Genomic DNA, 24,391 nt, shown 5'->3' with positions numbered 1-24,391 from the left:
GCGGTGGACCTTTAAAAGACTGAATGAGTGACCGCACAGAGCAGAGCAGAGACGCTGCTGCTGCCACTGAATCTGTTTCCTGTCATGTGGCTCTGACGGACAGTCACAGCTGCCGTGGACCAAAAATATCCCCAGAGGAAGTAACCCAAACAAGGGGACGAGCGCCACGGTCCACCGACACCTCTGCTGCGTCTCCACCGTCTATGAGGAGGTGGTAGAGGTGGCTAGAGAGGAGGGGGGGGGGGGGTTTATTTTTGGAAAGTGGGGGCAAGTGCTACTGAAAGTCGGTGAGAATTTGTTGAGGAGTCTTCAGCATTACGCCTCAGCCCGTCCCACTCTTTGCTGCCTTGTCCTGCCTCTCTGTGTCTGTGTCTTGTTTTGTTTTGAAAGGACAATGACAGTGGGGAACATGGAGAGCGCCACACTCTTTGACGCGGGGAAGAAGGGACGAGGCCTGAAGGCCAGCAAAGAGCTGGCCGCCGGGGAGGTCGTCTTCGCCGAGCCCAGTTTCTCCGCCGTGGTCTTCGACAGGTACGGAGCTTCCTGGTGCTCGTGTTGGTCCTTAAGTCTCTGTTGTTCTGCAGGTGGTTCAGGTGGACCAGGTCCTGCAGATGCAGATCTGGCTGACACTGCAGGTGTTGTGGTGGACTTGAAGTCGGGGTTGATGACATCAGCAAAGTGAGGACACTTTGATGGTGTCATGTGAGCTTGAACATGACATAACTGTGGGATTCTGTTTTCAAGCGTACGGAGGTTCAACCCGATTCAAATTACATTTTTTAAATGTAAAACTTTCAAAAGATTTGAGTGTCCTCACAACCACAACCTCAACTCAGCGTGTAAATATGTCAATTAATGTCACTATATTACATGCTACACTTGAAATGTTGTGTTTTCAAGGCTGCTGAAGCTTTATTTTTATAGCAACTGATCCATGTTTGGTTCCGAATTCACCTCGAGGGTTAAATAAAAGAAATATTTTGAAATTAATTCTTGATAGATAAGTGGGGAGGTGTTTCTTAAAATAAGGATTTATTCTCTAATTTTTGACTTTCGTTAACGTAGATCTCTACATTTGCGTCTTATAAATATAAATGTATTGTTCGGAGATCTAAAGCAAATTAATTCTAACTAACCTGGTGATGGACTTTTTTCTATTTGTACTATTGTCAGAAAAGATATTTGCCATATTTTTCCTGAGCTAACGGGAACATGCAAATGATAAACAGAAGAGGCCCGAGAATGGAGCCTTGGGGAACCCCACCAATGTATTTGTATTATTACCAAGTAGCAGTGGTGGTAAATGAATAGATACTTGAAATGTCGTTTTTTTCAAGCCTGCTAAAGGTTTATTTTTATAGCAACTGACCCATGTTTGTTCCTGACTTCACTTCGAGGATTAAATAACAATTCAAACACTTGACAATAGTCAGGTGTTTTTTAAAATAAGGATTTATTCTCTTATTTATTCATGTACTGTATATAGTTTTTGACTTTAGTTAACGTAGATCTCTACATTTGCGTCTTTATAAATAAATGTATTGTTCAGAGATCTAAAGCAAATTAATTCTAACTAACCTGGTGATGGACTTTTTTCTATTTGTACTATTGTCAGAAAAGTTATTTGCCACATTTTTCCTGAGCTAACGGGAACATGCAAATGAAACAACAAACAAACAAACAAACAAACAAACAAACAAACAGAAGAGGCCCATGAACGCAGCCTTGGGGAACTCCACCAATGTGTTGATGAGCTTACGTATTATTACAAGGAGCAGTGGTCATAAATGGATAGATACGTGAATATTTTTTGTTTTTCTAATTAACTTCACGCTAAATACTGATTCAGCCTGTTTCTCTGAATACATACAGCCTGTTTTGACCGTTAGTCTGATGTTTGAGTCATTTAATAAAAGGGCAACGAACACAGGAGGATCTGCCTTGTGTTAGACTGTGACTGTCCAGGAGTCTTCTGGATAAACTGTTTACACACACGGAGACATGATGTGTGTCCACCCGGCTCCTCTGTTTGTTGTCGGGTCCAAGCAGCAGGAGAAGAATACAGAAATGTTCTGAGAGAGATTGAGTTTCCAAATGTGCCCGGACTATTTTGGAAACGAGATCGCTGTCCTTTACACATTCTACACATTTTATATTCTACATTTTAGGTTACAGCTCTGCGGTAAATGCACAATGATTGTTTGAAAGACTATCACTTTCATGTTTGTCCCTGTCTTCGTCTCAGTTTTGCCTCTCAGATTTGCCACAGCTGTTTCCGGCGTCAGGCCAATCTGCATCGCTGCGCTCAGTGCAAGTTCGCTCACTACTGCGACCGCACCTGCCAGACGGCATGCTGGGACGAGCACAAGAAGGAGTGCGGCGCCATCAGGAAGATGGGCAGAGCGCCCGCAGAGAACGTACGGTAAATATACGGCGTTTACAGTTTTAAAGTGACAAAACAGCGAGGGATGAAGTTGAGAATAATGGACATAAAGTGAGAAAATACAGATGATTGATGTGATTGTATGTATATATTATGGTAAGTATATGTATAACCATCATATTGTTTAGAAAGGTATAGACAGGTAGTAATAAAATTAGAATAAATAAAGAAGATGATTAATCATTTAAGTATGGCTTAAATGAAAGAATGATTTTTGTTTTTTGTTTTTGAAAGTAGTTTGAATTGGAACGCCCCCCCCCCCCCCATCTTAAAAACCACATTTTCAATCCCGAGTTAGAATGTCTGACATTAAGCACAAATGTACTTCACTTAACTCGTGTGCGACGTCAGTCCCAGCTCCGACGTCCGACCTCCAGTGCAACTGGAATAGAGGAGTCGTCCAATCAGGAAGCACGTCATATAAAGACAGGAAGTAAAAAAAAAGACATAAGAACTTTCACAATAAAACAGGAAACAAGGGAAGCAGGTGATGGATGGATCATTTCTATTCTAGCCAATTAGGTTTGCAAAGGGGTGGAAGATTCCCAGCAAATTTGCCATAAAACCTTCCATGGAAACTTTAGTTTGGGAATTTTGGAAATATTCCAAATTGGAAACTTTCCACAGGAATTACGAGAAATTATGGGAATTTATGGGAATTAATGAGAATTAAGTAGAGATTTGGGATCATTGGCCTGGAGTGGAACTCTTGTCTGCTGCATTTGTTGAGTTCTGGGGAAATTCTGGGCACTTTTGCAACATGCTACTGCATTTTTGTGGCATTCTTCTTTCGTCTTTGCACAATAATTACACATAAACAAAGACTTTCCATCTACTTTAGCCGGGGTGAGATACCTCCACACACTGGGGATGGCGTACGTGGCATTTTTCTTTTAAATAAGATGACAAAAAAATATCATATCTACCCCATAATAATATCATCAAAGCTTACTTGACTTTATGTCGTGTTTTGGCTCAAATGCGTGTCTTGAATAGTCTGTGTCTGTGCTGTGGGCGTTAGTAGAATACTAGAAATCATTGAGCATGTGATGGAGGAACGCATGTAGGGGGTGTGACCTCTGTAGCCCCGCAGTGTGCTCTGTCCCTGTGATTGGAAGCATATTACTGTATTCACATCAAATCTGGTTGTTTTGTCTAAGATTATGCCACAATACTTTTATTCAAAACCGCAGTGCCACTCAGACACTTGGACTTTAATCTGTATGAACATGTAGATAAATGTTTGAAGAATTCAAGCCGACGTGTACTTAATCTCTCTCTAATAAAGCACTATCTTATCTTATCTTGTGTTTCCTGCACAGTCTGGCCGCGCGCGTGCTGTGGCGTATTCACAAGGACTCCGGCGTGGTGTCAGACAGTCAGCTGATGTCAGTGAGCGAGCTGGAGGACCATGTGAACGACCTGTCGGAGGAAGCTCACGCGCAGCTGAAGGCTGACGTCAGCACCTTCCTGGAGTACTGGTCACACGGGAGGAAGAAGCACTCGGCCGAATTCATCTCACACATCTTTGGCATCGTCAGTGTTTTTACTGTTGTTGTTGTTATCAGTGTTCACTTCATGCAGAAGACATCACATCTGTGTGTATGTGTGTGTGTGTGTGTAGATCAAGTGTAATGGATTCACCATGAGTGATCAGAGAGGCCTGCAGGCGGTCGGCGTCGGACTCTTCCCCAACCTGTGTCTGGTGAACCACGACTGCTGGCCCAACTGCACCGTCATCCTCAACCACGGCGAGTAGGTGTCAAAGAGTCAGTGAAGACAGCAGCGGTTAAAGGGACAGTTTAGGGGTTAGGGGTGGTGGACTCAAATGACCTGGGGGCCAACTAGCATCTAGTCTGGTCAAGATCGGGCCAATCTAGAGGAAAAAACAGAGAAATATGAGCTTTAAATGATTACACAATATCATGATAAAGATTTTCATGATGATATTAACCTCTCCGGGAACCATCACCTTACCGTGGTGGAGAGGTTTGAGTGCCCCTGTGATTCTGAGAGCTGTGTTGTCTGGAGCCTAGTGCTCCTGGTAGGGTCTCCCAAGGCAAATTGGTCTCAGGGGAGGGGCCTGACGAAGAATGGTTCAAAGACCTCATGAAAAAACAACAGAGGAAGAGAGTGACCCTGCCCGGAGGAAGCCCGGGGCCCCCGCCTGAAGCCAGGCCCAGACGGAGGGCCCGTGAGCGAACGCCTGGTGGCCGGGTCTACCACGGGGCCCGGCCGGGCACAGCCCGAACAAGTCCCGTGGCCTCTTCATCGTCCTCCTGTGGACCCACCACCTGCAGGGAGATTGGCTGGGGTCGGGTGCGCTGCCACATGGGTGGCAGTGAAGGTCGGGGATCTCGACGTTCTGGGGACATGGACGTCACCTCGCTGTGGGGGAAAGAGCCGGAGCTTGTGCGGGAGATGGAGCGGTACCAATTAGATCTGGTGGGGCTTACCTCCACGCACAGCCTTGGCTCTGGAACCACACTCCTGGATAGGGGTTGGAAGTTATTCTTCTCTGGAGTTGCCCAGGGTGTAAGGCGCCGGGCGGGTGTGGGGATACTCACAAGCCCCCGGCTGAGCGCCGCTGTGTTGGAATTTACCCCGGTGGACGAGAGGGTCGCCTCCCTGCGCCTTAGGGTTGCGGGGGGGAAAGCCCTGACTGCTGTTTGTGCTTATGCACCGAACAGCAGCTCGGACTACCTGGCCTTCTTGGAGGCCCTAGATGGAGTCCTGCAAGGGGCTCCATCGGGGGACTCCATAGTTCTGCTGGGAGATTTCAACACGCACGTGGGCAGTGATGGGGAAACCTGGAGAGGCGTGATTGGGAAGAACGGCCTACCTGATCTAAATCAGAGTGGTCGTTGCAAGTCATGGACTATCCATAACAAACACCATGTTCGAGCATAAGGACGCTCATAAGTGTACTTGGTACCAGAGTGTCCTTGGCCGAAGGTCGATGATCGATTTTGTGATCCTTTCATCTGATCTAAGGCCGCATGTTCTGGACACTCGGGTGAAGAGAGGGGCAGAGCTGTCAACTGATCACCATCTGGTGGTGAGTTGGGTCAGAGGATGGGGGAGGACTCTGGATAGACCTGGTAAACCCAAACGTGTAGTGCGGATGAACTGGGAACGTCTGGAGGATGCCCCTGTCCGAGAGGCCTTCAACTCTCACCTCCGGCGGAGCTTTTCCTGTATCCCTGTGGAGGCTGGGGACATTGAACCTGAATGGGCAGTGTTCAAAGACTCTATTGTGAAAGCTGTAGTGGAGAGCTGGCTCCAGGGCTTTAGGTGCCTCAAGGGGCGGTAACCCTCGAACATCGTGGTGGACACCGGTGGTCAGGGAAGCTGTCCGACTGAAGAAGGAGTGTGTCCGGGATATGTTATCCCGGAGGACTCCTGAGGCAGTTGCAAGGTATCGACAGGCCCGAAGGGGCGGCAGCCTCTGCTGTGGCAGACGCAAAGCAGCGGGTATGGGAGAAGTTCAGAGAGGACATGGAGAAGGACTATCGGTCGGCACCGAGGCGTTTCTGGAAAACCATTCGGGGCCTCAGGAGGGGAAAGCGGGGGACCATCCAAGCTGTGTACAGTAAGGATGGGACACTGTTGACCTCGACTGAGGAGGTAACCGGACGGTGGAAGGAACACTTTGAGGAACTCCTGAATCCGACATCTGCACCCTCTGTGGTGGAGGCAGAGAGGGAGGCTGATGGGGGATCATCGTCAATCTCCCTGAGGGAGGTCACTGAGGTGGTTAAACAACTCCGCAGTGGCAAGGCCCCAGGGGTTGATGAGATCCGCCCAGAAATGCTGAAGGCTCTGGGTGTGGAGGGGCTGTCTTGGATGACACGTCTCTTCAACATTGCGTGGAGGTCGGGGTCAGTGCCGAAGGAGTGGCAAACTGGGGTGGTGGCCCCCCTTTTCAAAAAGGGGAACCTGAGAGTGTGTGCCAATTACCAGGGCATCACACTTCTCAGCCTCCCTGGAAAGGTTTACTCCAAGGTACTGGAAAGGAGGGTTCGACCGGTAGTCGAACCTCGGATTCAAGAGGAACAATGAGGATTCCGTCCTGGTCGTGGAACAACGGACCAGCTCTTTACTCTTGCAGGGATCCTGGAGGGGGCCTGGGAGTACGCCCATCCGGTCTACATGTGTTTTGTGGACCTGGAGAAGGCGTATGATCGGGTTCCCAGGGAGATACTGTGGGAGGTGCTGCGGGAGTATGGGGTGAGGGGGGCACTACTTAGGGCCATCCAATCCCTATACGCCCAAAGTATGAGCTGTGTCAGGGTTCTCGGCACTAAATCAGGCCTGTTTCCTGTGGGTGTTGGCCTTCGCCAGGGCTGCGCTTTATCACCAATCCTGTTTGTGATTTTCATGGACAGGATATCGAGGCGTAGTCGTGGGGGAGAGGGGTTGTGGTTTGGCGGGCTTGAGATCACGTCGCTGCTTTTTGCAGATGATGTGGTTCTCATGGCTTCGTCTGCCTGCAACCTTCAGCGCTCACTGGATCGGTTCAGGATCAGCACCTCTAAGTCTGAGGCCATGGCTCTTAGCAGGAAACCGGTGGATTGCCTTCTCCGGGTAGGGAATGACTCCTTGCCCCAGGTGAAGGAGTTCAAGTATCTCGGGGTCTTGTTCACGAGTGAGGGGACGAGAGAGCCAGAGATGGGCCGGAGAATCGGAGCGGCTAGTGCGGTACTGCATTCGCTTTATCGCACGGTTGTGACGAAAAGGGAGCTGAGCCGGAAGGCAAAGCTCTCGATCTACCGGTCAGTCTTCGTTCCTATCCTCACCTATGGTCATGAAGGTTGGGTCATGACCGAAAGAACGAGATCGTGGGTACAATCGGCCGAAATGGGATTACATGTTGCATGATAAAAGTGACGGACCGCATGTAATCGATTCGGGGGGGGGGGGGGGGCCACATGTGGCCCATGGGCCGCCAGTTTTACACCTCTGGTGGGATCGGCAAGTACATGTTGTCGAGAGCCAATTGAATATTTGGGCCAAAACATGGTGTCTTCATCAGATCGAGTGCCTTAAAACCTCTTCAGGTTGCTTCAGTATCAACGTTTGCTGCCTTAAACTGATGATAATAGTCACCATGACAATCCAAACATTAAGTTTAGAATAAAAGCTCTGAACTGTGAAGATAAGCAAATAACTTCTGCCGGCCACATACTGATGCTGGCTGGGCCAGTTTTGGCCCACGGACCACCAATGGCTGACCACTACTTTGGGGTTTTTACATGGAAAACACGGCAACCAGAAGAGAAACCAGGAGGAAATCAGGGATTTAAGCTATTTAAAGGCGATATAGACCGGAAGCTCCAATTAACGCTGCTTTTGTGTGTGTGTATCTGCGTCATTACCTCGTTCATGAAACCCTAAAGCTTCAGAACAAACAGTTCAGCCACTGCTGTGAAAATAGGGTTTTATGGTTTTCCTGGGCTCTGCAAAGCGACAAAAGGCACTTCCGTTTGCTGATGATGTCATCAGTAAACCTCACCACTCCTCTCACCACCATAGCTCCTCCTGGTGCGGGCACTAGTCCGGGCACATCCGGTTGCGTACATTCAACCGCAGAAGAAGAAGAGCTACTCTCGTTGTACTCTCTCCACCATGCTCTCTCCACCATGCCAGAGGGGCAGCTGCTTATCTGAGAGCTGACGTGCTAATTACGTCATTTCCAGGTACCTGGCCAATCACAGGACAGTAGGAAAGCTCTGGTTGGCTGGCCAATCACAACACAGTCCACGTTCTGGGGGTGTGATTTTGGTCTGAAACAGCGCAGCTGACGAGAGCGTCAGTGAGGAGATATTTTGATCGGCTTGTTTGCAGCGATTAGGAGGTTTTTAACCATGAAAACAAGTTAATATATGTAAGTAGACCTCCATAACTAACATATATGTGCGATACAAGCATTCGATGTCACCTTTAACAAAAGGCTAATTGAATGAAAAGGGCTATAGCTTCTATGTGCAGCGTCCTCCATAAATGTTTGCTGATTTATTTTATTGTTCGGCGGCGTTTTCAACACAGGAAACTTGCGTTTTTTGTTGCTTTGTCAACCACTCACTCTCTCCACACCAAAGTCCTTAGAGAAAATCTATGATTTAACAACACGGCTCACCACTGTGGCAAACATCACTAAGCTCAAATGTGATGTTTTGTTGATTTTCGGTGTTTGAAATTCTTGGTCAAACTCACCTCAGTGACACAAAGTGACCACACAAGGCAGCAGCGGACCAACAGCTCCAGTGGCTCTGTGAGCTAAAATCGCTGATTTTCTCTATGGACTTTGGTGCGGGAGAGTTAGCGGCTGACAAAGTGACAGAGAAGTCATACAAAAACAAGTGAAACGCACATGAACACATGTTTGAACGACGACGTGATCTTTCTGTTTCCGTTGCAGCCAGTCAGCTCTGAGTTCTGCTCTTCACTCTCAGAGGAGGTACGTACGCATGCAGCCGTCACATGATGCAATAACACACCTGGCTTTGTCGCACACATGCAGTAAACAGTTCCTCCTCCTCTCCCCAGGATCGAGCTGCGCGCTCTGGAGAAAATCCCAGAGGGGGCGGAGCTAACAGTCAGCTATGTGGACTTCCTCCACGTGTCCACCGAGAGGCAGAAGAAGCTGCGGGAGCATTTCCATTTTGAGTGCACCTGCGAACACTGCAGCCAGCACATCAAGGACGACCTCATGATGGCGGCCGCAGACAGCGAGGGGAACAAAGTGAGTGCAGGAACAAACAAACAAAAGTCTGGGGACACCTGGTGGCTGGAGGCGGTATGTTCACGGTTCATCTGTCCGTCCCGTTCATAAAACACCACAGGGGAATCCTTTCAAATTTGACACACATGTTCACTTGGACTCGCCAATGAACTGAGTGGAATTTGGTGGTCAAAGGTTAAAGGTCAAGGCCAGTGTGACACACACATCCCCCCCCCCCCACACACACACACACATTTTTCAGGAACACCTTGTGGGATAATTCTTCACATTTGGCACAAACGTTCACAGAGGCGTGAATAGAGCATGGTGGTGAAAGGTCAAAGGTCAGGGTGTGACCCCGGCACAAATGTTTAAGTATTTTGGTGGTCAAAGGTCACAATGACCTCATGTTATCCGATGACCTCATAATAAACGATCACTTGGACTCACGGGTTCGTGAGAGGACGAAACGACCACTAGGTGGCGACTCATTTTTGTTGTGTTTCTCTCTTGTGCTCGTGTGTCTCGCCCTCAGCCCTCTGCTGAGAAGGTGAAGGAGGTGACGGACTTCAGCAAAGAGTGTCTGGCGAAGATCGAGGAGCGTCGTCTTCAGGGGGAGTATAATGAGGTAACACCACCACGTCACATCTGTCATCAGCTTCCTTCTTCTCCTCCTCGTCGTTCCTCTCTTGACTCGTCCGCTCACTGCGGATTATTCTCTCTGCTCTGTCGTGCATCAGGTGGTGAAGTTGTGTCGTGAGTGTCTGGAGAAGCAGGAGAACGTCCTGGCCGACACTCACCTCTACAAGCTGCGCGTGCTCAGCGTCGCCAGCGAGGTGCTGTCGTTCATGCAGAAGTTCTCCGAGGCGGCGGGATACGCCCACAAGATGGTGGAGGGATACAGGTGAGGGGAGGGCTCCTGAAACTACATGATGGAGACGGAGACACTGAGATCAGAATGGATTTATTAAGATTTTCAAACCGCCATCAATCTATTTCACCTTAAAGGAACAGTTCAGAGTTGTTGTTTTTTTTTACTGACACTGTTCAAACTGCTTTATCTCATTTTTAGACAGACTTTTCTAACAGGAAACGTAACGTTTGTACGTACGCTGCTTCGCCTAACCCTAATCCCAGGGGGCTCTTTTCCCAGACATTGTCTTGTACGTGATCTACTCAGAAGCGGTCTCTTCTTCCACCTTTCTGAGATTTCTATTGTAGTGAAAACTTCGGGACTCCTAGCTTGGGGAATAGTTGCCGGCGCAGGCTTTTCGTTAGCAACCGGCCCTTAGTACGTCACTTCTGGTGCCACTGCCCTCCGAAAATCCTCAGCCCTCTCTCCCACACCAAAGTCCATAGAGAAACGCTGTCATTTTACATCACAGCACAGAGGAGTTGTTGATCCAAATGTGTTATTTTGCGTCTTCTGTGTTTGAAATCCTTTGTCCTTCGGGATTTCCCTCAGTGACACAAACTGACCACATGGGGCAGCAGTAGACCAGCAGCTCCTGCGAGCTTAAAATCACTGATTTTCTCTATGGACTTTGGTGCAGAGAAGATAAAGTGAGATAAAGCAGTAAACCTGTCCCTTGAAAACAGGGCCAAATTTCATAAAATTTCTCATAATGAATGAATCTGTTGATTATTTTTTCGACTAATAATTGATTAATCGATTAATTGTTTCATCTCTAAGTATCTGTGAGCTTCTGATCTTAATCCTCCTCGGAACAGGAAGCTGTATCACCATAACAACGCCCTGCTGGGCATGGCCATCATGCGGGCGGGCGTCACCCACTGGCACGGCGGGCAGATCGAGGCAGGCCACGCCTTCATCTGCCAGGCCTACGGCATCCTCATGGTCACACACGGACCCAACCACGCCATCACTAGGGACCTGGAGGTACACGGCTCACAACAAGTCCAACCTTTTGTTTCTTTAAAAACAGAGTATTTATGTTTAAATGTTTCACCTGTGTGTCGTCAGTCCATGCGCACGCAGACGGAGATGGAGCTGAAGATGTTCAAACAGGATGAGGCCGCGTACCACAGCATGAGGGCCGCCATCTCCTCATCCGGAGGAAACATCAAAGACCTGTCCCGCAAGAAGTAGAGATCAACTATATTGATCCGATCAATACCAGCCCCTCCCACCACACCACACCCCGACCCCCCCACTCCCCCAACCTGTGCTGATGCATGTCCTCAAACAGGCAACGTCACATGTACCGTTTCTATAATAAACATGGAATTAAACATTTGTCGCCATCACTGTTGCAATCCCGCTCTCCTTCCTGCACCAAACCCCATAGAGAAAATCAGCGATTTAACATCACAGCACACAGGAGTTGTTGATCCACTGCTGCCTCCGTCACTAAAGTTCAAATGTGTTATTTAGTAACTTCTGCGTTTGATATTCTTTGCTCAAATTTAGTCAAGCGACACAAACTTACCAAACATGGTGGCAGCCGGCCAGCAGCTCCAGAATCCCTGTGAGCTAAAAAAAAAATAAAACGCTGAAAAATAATAATATAATAAAAAAATAAAAATAAAACGCTGATTTCCTCTATGGGGTTTGGTGCAGGAGAGCGAGTGGGTGACAAAACCAAGAAGAGAGTTCTGTATCCTGTTGGAAAAGGCTAGACAAAGCAGTGGACATGTTTTTAAAGGTACGAATGGCGTCATTTCATGAAATGAAGTGATTCAAGTGTGTTTTTCACTCATTTCTTTTCATATTATGAATGAGAGTGTTCTGTGTCAGTACCTCATACGACCACGTTTGAAAAACTTGAGTAAATAAAATCATTTAAAACATGAAAATTTTTTTACTTTTATTTAAAGCTCAGTGTTCACAGACTAATACATCCTTTTAAATAAGAAGTAAAAAATCCACTTTACAAAGAGATTCTTCATCGAGTCACAGAGAGAGACGTGAAAAGGCAGAAACATTAAAAGTTCACACTGAAACCTGAGAAGCTGCGTCTGTGGAGACGCCAGAGGTCGCGCGTCTTAGCTCCATGAACAGTTTGTATTGCTTTTAACATCCTTCACCTTTTTTTCCCCACACTTTTAATTTAAAAATATATTTTTTCTTGTGCAACAGTGACAACAAACGTCAAAATCCCTCATAAAAAAAAAAAAACAACACTTAGAAATGTTCAGCAAAGACACGTGACGACACGAGACGACACAAGACGGAGACAGTGGGGGAAAAAAAGTCACTGTACAGAGGATATATTAACAATATTTTACTGTACATTAGTGTTTTCAGTTTTAAAAAGTCCCAAAAAAAGCTTGAGTTTTCACAGACTTCAAAATCTCAGATCAAGCGTTTGAAGAGTCTTCTCCTGAGCGGCTGCGTCTCACTGGAGCGCGCAGAGGTCGGCGGATGGCTGACTGTGGGCGTCGGCGTCTCGGTGAGCGCGGCCGCTCTCGTCCGTCCCTCTGTCCTGCTGCTCGTCGCCGCGCAGCCTCTGCCTCAGCTCCATCAGCAGCTCTTTGCCGTCGCTCGGCGGCAGGTTTCCGAGGAAGTACTGAGGCACGAGCTCCATGAGCCTGCGGCAGGAGACACGACGGAATTATGATACAAAAACACACAAAGGGACAATTGACTCAACCATATATTAAGAATATGTTTCACAGCTTCTTTTTTTTTAACAGAAAACTGTATTTTTGTTGTCATTTTGTACTCCCCACACCAAACTCCATACAGAAAATCAGCGATTTAAGCTCCCTTAGACACAAGAGGCGCTGGTCTACTGCTGCTTTGTCTTGTTCGTTTATGTTACTTATGTGAGCCTGAATTAAGGATTTCAAACACAGAAGTCTCAAAATAACTCGTGTGAACGTGCTGATGAGGCAGCAGCGGAGCAACAGCTCCTGTGAGCTGTGACGTAAAATTGAGGATTTTCTGTATGGAGTTTGGCGCGGGGGACAGAGCGGCAAAAACTGCACTTTCTTGTCACCAAAATGTCAAGACATTGAGCTGAAATTAAGTTTTATGAGTCGTCTCTCGTGTTGCCGTCGGTGCCACTCACATCTGCGGGTGAACTTCGGAGGCGATGCGGATGCAGTTGTCGTGTGAGATGGTGAACTCGTGGTAGAGGACCCAGCTCGGGTGGGCGGGGCTCGGCTGGCGACACAGGTAGGAGGAGAAGGGATGCAGGTGAGCCACGTGACGGTGAGTCAGCAGGAGGTAGTTCCCTAAACCGTCCACGTCATGAGCCACCTGAGGAGGAGGAGGAGGAGGAGGAGGAGGACGGTGGAGAGAGAGAGAGCAGAGGAAGAGGTGAGGAGGAGGAAAACGAGTGAAAGAGGAAACGACAACACACACGCTGGTTTAAAACCTGGTCATAATCCTCAAAAAGCCAGTTAAAGTTGTAAAATGTCCTCACAAAGACACAAGACAATTGGTACACACACACACACACACACACACACACACACAGAGGTCGTTTACTTTGAGGAAGAATCCTGAGATGAGCGCACGTTTGATATTCGTGCAGTTGTCCTGACACCCGAAGGCCGGAGGGGAAACGGGAAGCTCTATCCGCTGCAGCACCTCCAGAAGCTCCGCCCTGATCACTGCGGCCAACCGCAAGGAGGCGTGGCTCAGGAAGTTGGCCGTGCACCACGCCTCGTCCTGATTATCTGAAAAGACCAAAACATGGACACGTGAGTTCACCGTGCAAACATCAGCCGAGACTTTGTTTTTACACGTTTGTGTAGTTAAGACATTAATGTTTCATCGTGTGTGTGTTTACATACGCTCTGTGAAGGCGTTATAGATGTTTATCAGAGTCATGTGATCTCCCTCTGTGTGCATCAGAGGGCGCCAGTGAGTCACAGCAGCTTCCTCTCTGTTGGCTTCAGCCATCAGGAAACACGACGGAGCTGAGGCAGAAACATCAGGTCAGGTCTTCATTCACATACACAAATACACAAATAAATAAATAAATAAATAAATAAATGTCAAACGTTGCAATATTTCCACACCGACCCGTTAGCATGGCTGCTATCGTGAGCAGCTCGTCCACACAGTCGTACTCGCAGGCCGCGATCACGGCCTTGGCCAGCGACGGCTCCAGCGGCAGCTCCGACATGATGATGCCCACCTCCGACAGGTTACCGTCGTCGTCCAGTGCCGCCAGGTAGTCCAGGTCCTCCAGGGCCTGCATCAGCGCCTCGGGGGCTGAGAGGGAAGGAGAGTCACGGGATGAACAGCTGGGAATGTGCTTTACCACCTGACCTACACATAACCTCAGCACAGCCTGGACTGTGTTCACGCTACATCTAACAACATCTGTGGTTTTTCTCTGCTTTTTAGTGATACTTTTAGACAAAGGACGTTGGACATGAGGACAGTTTGAAGACAAGATGAAGGTAGATGATCCGCTGCAGTAAGAAGAGAAGGAACACTGCGGCTTCCAGAAAATGCAGCAACTGTCACATCAGTTCATGATGCCAAGAACTAGACATGGCTGCCAGCAAGGAAAAAAAACAACAATTTTATCCACTCCACAAAAGGCTCACTGAATAAAATCTACACCCGTTCTGCACTTTATCTCACTGTTAGACACGCTTTTTGAGTGGAAAACTAAGTTTGTGTCACTCTGTAAAACCGATCCACTTCTGCCTCTGTCAGTGAGTTCAAATGGGTTATTTTGTGACTCTGGTGTTTGAAACCCTTTGTGGAGATTCACCTCCGTGACACAAACTGACCAAACGAGGCAGCAGCAGAGCAGCAGCAGAGCAGCAGCTGCTGTGTCCCTGTGAGCTAAAAATCACCATTTTTTCCTATGGATGTTTCCCGTCGTTAAAGGCCGTCTGACAGCGCGATAAAAGCAGCGACCATTAGTCAAGTGGCTTAAATATGTTGATGTGTCCTCGCTGACCCATGATTACACTGAGAGTGAGCCTGGTTCTCAGTGTGTGTGTGTATGTATGCAGTTAAACTCCAGCTCTGAAACAGATGTGTGGAGAACCTGCCATGTGACTCCATGTGTATAAATAACATTTTAAATCAAACGCAGGGTTGTTGCCGAGACATAAATCAGCAAACTGTGTCCCAGATTTTTTAAAGATAAGCAGAGCTGAAACAATTAATCGATTATTAATCGAAAACTATTTTGATAATCGATTAATCGGTTTGAAGCTTTTTTTCCATGATTAAAACAAGATTTCCAAAAGATTTTCCAAAGCACCTTAATTGTGAATATTTTCATAATTTCTTTGCTCTGGATAAAGAAATGATTTAAATCATTCTGGTTTGAGGACAAAACAAGACATTTGAGAACATCATCATTTCCAGGTTTGACAAACACCGATCAACATTTTTTAAAGGTTTTCTGATATTTTATGGACACAACTCTGCCTTTAAATCACGTGTTCGGGCTCATGGAGGCACCTGGTCTGTCCAGGAACTTGCACTGTCCCATGTCGGCGATGTCGAGCCTCTTGAGCAGCAGCACCAGGTGACTGAGGTTCTCCTCCGTCACGCCCGCACAGTGAGCCTCCAACATCCCCTTATCGTACAGAGACCGGGGGTAGAGACGGAGACACAGGCCTGAGGAGACGGACAGGAGAAGACACATTTAGTAAACACTAACAGCGAGTAAACTTGAGTCGACTTCTAAACCTACCGGGAAGTTTGCTGTTGACTCTCTGGGCTCTCATGTCAGCCTGGTGTTTGCTGATCGTCCTCAGAACCTGCGAGTTTGCTCTTATTTGTGGATTGTAAACCTGAGGAGAAACAGAAAAGCGATTTTTATGACGTTGATTTTTTTGTTGCATGAAATGAGGATCGTTTTTAAACCCACAGTTTTGAGTTGAAGTCCCGTGTCAACGACGTAGCGGACGGCGGGCAGGGAGAACGACGCCTCCGACAGCGTGTCGCTCAGAATGACCTTCCTCTTGACACCAGAACCCGCAGCTCCGGGCGCCGGGCCTCCGTCCACGCCGTCGCTTTCCTTCAGCGCGGAGGACGATTCGGGCTCAGATTCGTAGACGCGCTGGGTCAGAGCTCCCAGTCCGGCGTGGAGCGGGAGAACCCTGAGCGAACCGAGCTGAGGACTGAGAGCGACGCACTCCTTCTCCAGCAGAGACGCACACTCGTCTATTTCCTGCACAAACGGGAGAGGAAAGAGAGACTGAATCCACGTTTTCAAACAGACTCTGAAGCGGTTTGTGTCTGAGTTTGCTTTTCTGACTCACTGTCTCTTACTCTTAGTGTGTCTGTGTGCGTGTGCGTGCGTGACAGAGTGAATACTGTTTACTCAGGATTATCTGAGCCAGATCATATGATACAGGACAGGAGCCAGCGTCATCCTCAAGGATAGTTCAGGTGTTTTTTAAGTGCACCAAATCCCATAGAGAAAATCATCATTTTAAGCTCACAGGGACACAGGCGCTGCTGGTCTACTGCTGCCTCGTGTGGTCACTTTGTGTCATTGAGGGAAAACCGTATGAAGGATTCTAAACACAGAAGTGACAAAGTAACACATTTGAACTGAGAAATGACAGCAGCGGTGGATCGACAACGCCTGTGAGCTGTGACGTAAAAATCCCTGGTTTTCTCTATGGACTTTGGTGCAGGAGAGTGAGATAAAACAAGTTGAAGGTAATTCTAAAGCTATGGTGGATTTTTATAAAAGGTTACATGGCGAGCGAGTCAAAGAGCGGGAGGAGTCGCGATGTTGACAAAAGGCGTAACATTTAATGAGATATTTAATACTGTAGGTCAATATTGTGTGTGCTCTTGTATTAGTTGCCTCTTTAGGGCTTTTATAACTTCTCCGGGACCAATAAATCCTCAAAGGGACCAAAACTTGGTCCCAATGTGGCAGAACTGACTAAACTGTCTCGGTACCAACAGAGGTAGGTATAACTAGTTACAGTTAAGTTTAAGTGTTTCTTTAGAGAGTCCTTAAAGGGATAGCTGTGCAAATAATGTGTGTGTGTGTGTGAACCAGGACACCAGACACCGGAGGTGCAGCAGAGTCCCTCTCAGGTGGACGTGTCCTCGTTTCATTCCTCTGACAAAACAAAGGAGGTGAAACTGTGAAACTCGGCTCGGGTTCTCTTTGTGGTCAAATAAAAAAAACAAAAACAACAACAGAAGCCCATCAGAATCAGAGCAGCAACAAAAAGGTGTTTGTGATTCTTTGTCTCTGGTGTGAGAAAGCTTCTGCAGTATTATATATATATATATACAAATATAGAATACTGCAGAAGCTACACAGGAAAGAAATGCCCAAAAATGAATCTAAACACTAAAAAATATATGCCAGGCTTGTAAGTGGCACTCTTAGGCTGCAACAGACATTGACAAGAAGAAGAAGACGACAGGGAGAGGAGGGGCTATGACATCACAAGTGGCATTTTGCGATTTTTATCCCGCTCTGCGTGTGAATAAAAAGTCGTTTACGATACAAAACCTTTTGCAGATTCTCCTAAACTCGTTCTGCACCACCACCACCGCCACCACCAGGAGTCATGAAGTAATGACACCAGCTGTCAGAACCAGCACCCTAAAACTGAGGAAGCTAAATGGAACGCAGCCATCATTAACTGGATTATTTCACACCTGTGATTTTTCCTACTGTGGCTAAAATGGTCAAAATGGCTGCTGGTGGCGGGAAAACTGTTACGAGGGCCTTTCTAGCTTTGCCATTCACCCATTCACATTCACTCACTCACTCAAAGCCTCAACCGTTGCCTCACATGACAGGTGTACGACGTTTGAACCCTGTACCTGTGGACTGGCCAGAAACACCATCACGTCTCCTTCCTCTCGTCTTCTGTGCAGATCCAGCACCATGTGACAAGCAGCAGCAACAGGTTCCTTCCCGGGAGAGAGCTCCCTGTACATCGTCTCCACCTTCTTCACCTCCACAGTCGTCCTGTCCTTCTTTATTCCAGCCCCTTCTCCTCCCTCCTCCTCCTCCTCCTGCTCGTCTCTGGCAGTGGGGTCAGCGAGCGGGTCGTCCAGCGCGAGGTGAGGAACGGAGGCTCCGAGGAAGGTGGCGAGACGCGGCGCCAGCGCCGGGTGAGTGAGGAGGACCACCCGGAAGTTGTCGGGCCTCTGGCGGCAGACGTCGCACAGCAGGCCCAGCAGCACGTCGGTGGGCACGGTGCGCTCCTGGAGCTCGTCCAGCACCACGATGCCGTACTGATGCAGCAGAGGGTCCGACATCATCTCCTCCAACAGGAGAGTGTCGCTGACAAACCTGAGGAGAGAGAAACAATCTCGGAATCAAGACGGGCTCACTCTCCACACCAAACTCCATAGAGAAAATCAGCCATTTTAGCTCTGGGGAGACACAGCAGCTGCTCCTCTACTGCTGTCCCGTCGAGTATGTTTGTGTCACTCAGTTAAATCAAAATGAAGAATTTCAAACACTAAAGGGACAAAATAACACATTAGAACTTAGAGATGGAGGCAGCAGTGGAGCGACAACTCCTGTGTGCTGCGATGAAAAATCTCTGATTTTCTCTCTGGACTTTGGTGCGGGAGAGAGTGAGCGATTTTCAGAAGTGACACAAATTGAGTTTTCTGTCAGAAACAGTCGTCACACAGCGAGGTGGCACAGCGGACATATTAAACGGTGCTACCAGATGTAATTAAATGTTCTACTTAATTCTTCATACTTGTTAATGTACTTAAAAAGGCCTTTATTTGGAAAGATAAGTGATCTCAAATCCTAAATGAGGGCTACATTCAAATCACGAGTTACAAGAAGTCACCGTGACCTTAACCTTCACCTTGATATTTGAATCCAAAATGAATGATTGTACCAAATTTGAAAAGGAATTTCCCTCAAGGCGTGAAGTGTTCTACAGAACAAGAAGTACAAGTAAAATTAAAAAATGTTGCCTCTGGCAGTCACCAGACACACACTGTTGTCTGTTCATTCAGCACATTCAATGAACTTCATTCTTCAGTCAACAAAAAAAACAAACACACGTATCCTGAAGCTGCTCAAATCCACGCTCCAGTGCCAGCGAGTCGGGCACAAAACCTGCATGGGCTCAGTTTCTTCCTCACCTGAGCAGGGTGTCAGGTGTGCAGCCGTCATCGTGAGACACCCGGTATCCCACCTCCAGACCGAGGCTGAGGTCCATCTCGTCAGCCACACGCAGCGCCAGACTCACCGCTGCCACCGAATGCGGCTGCGAGCAGCAGACGAGGCCGTGGGAGAACTCGTAGGACAGCGCGAACTCAACACACCACTGTGGAACCTGCAGGGAGCACGAGCAAAACAAGGGGTCACGCTCTCTCTCTCTCTCCTTCTATCACATGCTACATTAAGAGGGAAAGCCCAGAAGCGAACATGAGCTTCGAGAACACATGTACATTCCTCTAAAGGTCTTGTTACACAGCCTTTTCCTACAGAAAACCAAGCTTTGTGTCACTTTGTAAACAGCTCTCTCCTCCACACCAAAGCCCACAGAGAAAATCAGCGATTTTAGCTCACAGGGACACAGGAGCTGCTGGTCCTTTGCTGCCTCCATCAGTAAGTTTATGTCCCCGAGGTATGTCAGAATGATGGATTTCAAATGCCAAGTCTCACAAAAGAACACATTTAAACTTACTGATGGAAGCAACAGTGCATCGACAACTGTGTGCAAACTGTGTGCCATTATGTTAAAATGTGCAGTTTTCTCTATGGACTTTGGTGCAGGGACAATAAGCGTTTCTTTACAAAGTGACACAAACGTCACTTTGCTGATTGAAAAAAGGTGAAATATAAAGTTAACACAGAACATGACATGTAAAGATTACATCATTTTTTTATATGACACACTGGGTAACGCAAGTAGAGCAAATGCGGGAATGTTACAAAAAGCCAATCAGCTTTGAGATTCCTGGCTGAAGACCGAGGGGGCGGGGCATAGGATGTTGGGTTGCCTATGAAATAGTGAAAATATTTAACTTGATTTAAGCTGTTGGTTACAGATGAATTTTAATGTAATTAGCATTAGCGTCAGGAGAGTCGTCACAGGTTGTGTTTACTTCACTTGAGTAAACACTAATAATCCACAGTTTGTGGAAAATCGACTGCCCCCTGCTGGTTGTCAGCACAGAGTGCAGTCACCTTTACGTAACACACAACCACACTAAGAAAATCCTGAACTATTCCTTTTTTTTCCCCCTCCTTCTATATGCATTTTCTTTTTGCTTTAAAAGACACGTAGGACTTTTAGGAGTCCACGTTTACAGTTTAACCTCTACCTGCGTGCTCTTCCCACTTCCACTGGGGGCGCTGAGCAGCACCATGCTGTGACTCTCCAGATGCTCCAGCAGACTCTGCCGGAGCCTCCACACGGGAAACCGCCGCCGCTCCTCCAGCAGGGCGTAGTAGCGAGAGGAAAACGGCAAACCATCGTACGGGTTCACCTCCAGGTCTCCGAGACCACTACCTTCCTCCTCCTCCCCCTCCTCCCCGTCTCTGTCCTCGGACAGGAGGGAGGACATGGACAGAGAGTCCAGGGCCGTCAAAGATGTCAGCCCAGGACTGGGGGAGGTGGTGAAGGGCTTCGATGGTGGCGATGACATCGTCAGGCAGGGAGGGGCGGGGTTTAGGAAGGAAAGTGTTCACACGGAGATGAACCTGCAGAGAGATCACATGAAAGGCAGCGACGTTAACACAAAGGACAAAATATGATAAAAGCTCCTAAAGTAGAGTAATAATCACTAAAATAATTGTCCCAGTGATTTACTTTGATGTGCCACCAGGGGACACTGGCATTCCCAGACTTTGTGACTTATAACGGTGTTATTTACTTGCATTTAACTTTAAATTTTAAAAGCCGTGTTGTATCATATTGTCACCTTAAAACCACATTTTTGCAGAAATTCAACATTTTGTAACCTATTTGGTAACATAAGACACGTTTTTTTGTAACATTTATACAATAAGTTCTTCTGTTTTCTTTGAATCAATGACTTAATAATGCGATTTAAAGTATAATATTGTTGTTTTAAAAAAAATGTTTTGCCATATAAAGAGATAACAATGTGTTTTAGAGACAAATTAAGAGTTAAAAGCAGATTTTTTACAATTATCACAATGTAATGATTCATGAATTGCAGTTATTTTTGACCAAAATAACCATGAAAAAAGACATTCAATGACCAGTGGTTCCCAAAGACTGGGTCGGGACCCACAAATGGGTCACTAGACATTTTTTGGGGTCCCCAAACAGAATTATCCCTACCTTGCACTTCACATATAGGTAAATATGTTTTAAATAACATGCATAAAGTGAAGATTTAATTACTTTACCAAGCATCTCTTGGGAATTATTAATTTACCAGTTAAAAAAAACCCTCATATGTGGTTTTACAGATTATTGCTGTAAATGAGTAGCTCCTCATAGAGAAAGTTTGGGTCACATTGTGTTAGACAAAGTTCACTTCCTGTCTCTACATAACACACTCTTCATTCATCGCACGGCTCAGGAACCTGCGACATGTCTGGCATTTAATAGTGGAATGTGACTCCGCCCGGATCATCACCACGAGTGTGAAAAGTGTCTGTTGCAGCTGTTTTTGTCCCCCCCAATAATTCTTATACTGTGTCCGGTAAATGTGATTCTGTATTAAGATATAAATATTCTGTACAATGATGAACTGTGTATGTTAAACTGAAATGCCCTTTAATCAAATTAACAAATCAAATCCCGTGAAAACCTGAGAAACAAGCTACTTTATCGCAGCTGAGAATCTAAAAACTGTGACCTCACCTCACACAGACAGGGTTAAAGGGACAGTCTAGGATTTTTATGGAGGAACTGATATAATCAGTGTCTTCAACTAAGTCTACAATATATTAAATAATTACGTTCGCTAATTTATCTTAGCTTTTACCAAGTGGAAACTAAAGTTAGTGTAAAACAATGACTCCCTGCACCAAAGTCCATAGAAAAAATTTACATTTTTAGCTCACGGGGACACAGGAGCTGCTGGTCTACTGCTGCCCCTTGTGGTCAGTCTGTGTCACTGACATAAATCTGAACAAGGGACTTTGAACACAGAAGTCACAAAAATAACACATTAAAACTCACCCATGGAGGCGAGAGTAGAGCAACAAGTTCTTTGCTGTGACATTAAATTGCTGGTTTTCTCTATGGGGTTTGGTGTGGAAGATTAAATCATTTACAAACTTCAGTTTCCCGTTAAAAAAAAACATCTGTCTGATGAGGTCTTGATACTGGGGGCATCGCTAGGTTCGTCACTAGTTTAAATTATGTCACTAGTTTGGGTGTTAGTTGATAGTGTGTTCCAGTAACCCTGGAGGTTGGAAATCGGAACTGGGAAGGAATGACATCACACCTGAGGGTACGTGCATCCCAAGTTTCCACAGAACTATTAAATTGAATAACAGTGGTTGTTATTATTGGCATTATAGCTGCGTTCGCTAACTAGAAAGTTATTATGAGCTAGTTTACACATAAAACCTCAATAGGAACTGTATGTATGACCAAAAAAATAAATGTTCTTGCACTTATACTTATTTTAATTCATTTTTACTGGCTTCGGTGTCAATGTAATTCATTTTTGTTATATTTATTTAATATTTTCATTAATTCGTTAGTTCATGATATGTTTTTGATGGATATTATTAATTTCTACCCCATGTTTTTGTCTGTTTTGTCAGTTTGTATGCCAGTTTCATGCATTTTAACCCGTTTTATGTTGGCTTTTTACAGTTTTGTCTCATAAATTCTCATGTCCTTTCCCTCACCTGCCTCATCTGGATACTATACAACTCGGGATCTTAACATTAGGGGGCGCTCCAGTTGAATTTTCACTTGTTATGGTGGAAATTATAACCTCCAAAACAAACGCACTTATTGCAATCACGTGTTCTTCTTGGGTGGGGGCCCTCTCAGCCCGGGAGCCCCAGGCCCTTACATGACCTACATACAGAGTTTCTACGCCCATGGCTGTTTGTGAATTTTAAGGGTCCATAATATCACTAGTGTTTTTGTCCAGGTGAGGACACACACAACCCCTTTGTCTTCAGGCAAAGAGCTCTCATTTTACTTAAAGATGTTTATTAAAACACCGATTGGACACACGTAAATAACACGTTACGTCACGGAGCAGGGTCTCACCTGAGAGTCATGTTGGCGGACAGGTGTAGAAAAGCAGCCTGAAGCAAACACTCCGCCCTCGGCCTCTGTTGTTGGCTCCGCTCGCTGCTCGCTTCAAATAACCCACACAACCTCACATACCGCACACCGGCTGCTTTCGAACCCGGTCAAAGGCGAGTTGACATGGGCGACTTTTACCGTCCGTGTGCTTCCGTGAGTCCTCCCCGGGGCCCCCGGTTACTTCCTGACTGCTGACGGTGGCGATAAACGACGCAGGTGAAGAAGGGGAGGTAGCTTCAGCTAGCTACCGCCGCCATGTTTGGCTGTCCAGCTGTCAAACCGCCCGTGCTGCCTTCACGGAGCCTCGGAAAATACAGAGACTTTACCATTTATCTTTATTTCATGTGACTTTATCTTTGTATATGTGTAAATAATATTTTAGAACATTTGTAATAAAGTCATGTTTATGTGATAAAATAATAAAAAAGTGCTGCGTCACTGTTTCTTTTACTGTTATGTTGTTAATCACACAGTGCATTTTGTGAAATGGGAACAGGGCGCCATCTTCAGGCCGATAACTGCTACTACATTTTAACGCTCGTATCTTTTTTTCATGTGTAAATATATTTATTTTTCAGTTTATGACAGAAAGTTCTGCTGTTTCACAATACTTAAAACAGCAGAAAGCAAAAGATAATAATAATTGTATTTATATTGTTTGTACTTTTTATGTCGTCATTTTTGCTGGCTTTTGTGTCAACTCAATTAATTTTTACTGGGTTTTCTGTCAATTTAATTCATTTTTGTTATATTTATTAGGTTTGTTGTTTTTCTCTCATTTCGATTTGTTTTTAATTCATTTTTGCTGGGTTTTGTGTCAATTTAATTCATTTTTGCTGGGTTTTGTGTCAATTTAGTAAATTTTTGCTCGGTTTTGTATCAATTTAATTCATTGTTGTGATGTTTATCACATATTTCATGTTAGTTTCATTCATATTGAAATGTTTATGTTTTTATTAATTTTGAGCCTATTTCACGTCTGTTTTCATCAGTTTTTGTACCAGTTTCAAACATATTTTACCAATTATATGTTTTTTTGTTGTTTATCTTTTAAATGCTCATGTCCA

General features: G+C 46.1%; 2 protein-coding genes across 2 annotated transcripts; one reads left to right on the top strand and one right to left on the bottom strand.

The window, feature by feature from the left end:
• Positions 1-289: 289 nt before the first annotated feature.
• Positions 290-11,984, top strand: smyd1a (SET and MYND domain containing 1a). The gene is made up of 10 exons (XM_058616736.1): positions 290-531; positions 2,246-2,422; positions 3,766-3,979; positions 4,068-4,198; positions 8,865-8,903; positions 8,993-9,188; positions 9,703-9,795; positions 9,908-10,071; positions 10,899-11,067; positions 11,152-11,984. The coding sequence occupies exons 1-10, from the start codon at positions 395-397 to the stop codon at positions 11,275-11,277; spliced, it is 1,446 nt and encodes a 481-aa protein (XP_058472719.1). The 5' UTR covers positions 290-394; the 3' UTR covers positions 11,278-11,984.
• On the bottom strand, positions 11,983-23,604 carry dqx1 (DEAQ box RNA-dependent ATPase 1). Its single transcript, XM_058616712.1, has 12 exons — positions 23,286-23,604; positions 20,398-20,776; positions 19,210-19,403; positions 17,917-18,391; positions 15,983-16,285; positions 15,806-15,905; positions 15,571-15,729; positions 14,164-14,355; positions 13,932-14,057; positions 13,624-13,814; positions 13,202-13,392; positions 11,983-12,719 (listed from the first exon to the last, which is right to left on the bottom strand). Exons 2-12 carry the CDS (start codon positions 20,719-20,721, stop codon positions 12,527-12,529), a joined length of 2,448 nt encoding a protein of 815 aa, XP_058472695.1. The 5' UTR covers positions 20,722-20,776; positions 23,286-23,604; the 3' UTR covers positions 11,983-12,526.
• Positions 23,605-24,391: the final 787 nt, after the last annotated feature.

The sequence above is a fragment of the Solea solea genome, chromosome 19 (genome assembly GCF_958295425.1).
Source record: "Solea solea chromosome 19, fSolSol10.1, whole genome shotgun sequence".
Classification (NCBI taxonomy): Eukaryota; Metazoa; Chordata; class Actinopteri; order Pleuronectiformes; family Soleidae; genus Solea; species Solea solea.
Note: the sequence above shows the minus strand (reverse complement) of the source record. Positions and strands in the feature narration are given on the sequence as shown.

What these genes read in the sequence shown, in the direction of transcription:
- smyd1a (XM_058616736.1), top strand. Translation starts at nt 395, where the DNA reads ATGACAGTGGGGAACATGGAGAGCGCCACACTCTTTGACGCGGGGAAG. An exon ending in TCCGCCGTGGTCTTCGACAG is followed by an intron (nt 532 to 2,245) that starts GTACGGAGCTTC and finishes TCTTCGTCTCAG; the next exon opens with TTTTGCCTCTCAGATTTGCC. An exon ending in CAGACAGCGAGGGGAACAAA is followed by an intron (nt 9,189 to 9,702) that starts GTGAGTGCAGGA and finishes TCTCGCCCTCAG; the next exon opens with CCCTCTGCTGAGAAGGTGAA.
- dqx1 (XM_058616712.1), bottom strand. Translation starts at nt 20,721, where the DNA reads ATGTCATCGCCACCATCGAAGCCCTTCACCACCTCCCCCAGTCCTGGG. An exon ending in GAAGTGGGAAGAGCACGCAG is followed by an intron (nt 19,404 to 20,397) that starts GTAGAGGTTAAA and finishes TGCTCCCTGCAG; the next exon opens with GTTCCACAGTGGTGTGTTGA. An exon ending in TCTCAGGATTCTTCCTCAAA is followed by an intron (nt 13,393 to 13,623) that starts GTAAACGACCTC and finishes CCTCCTCCTCAG; the next exon opens with GTGGCTCATGACGTGGACGG.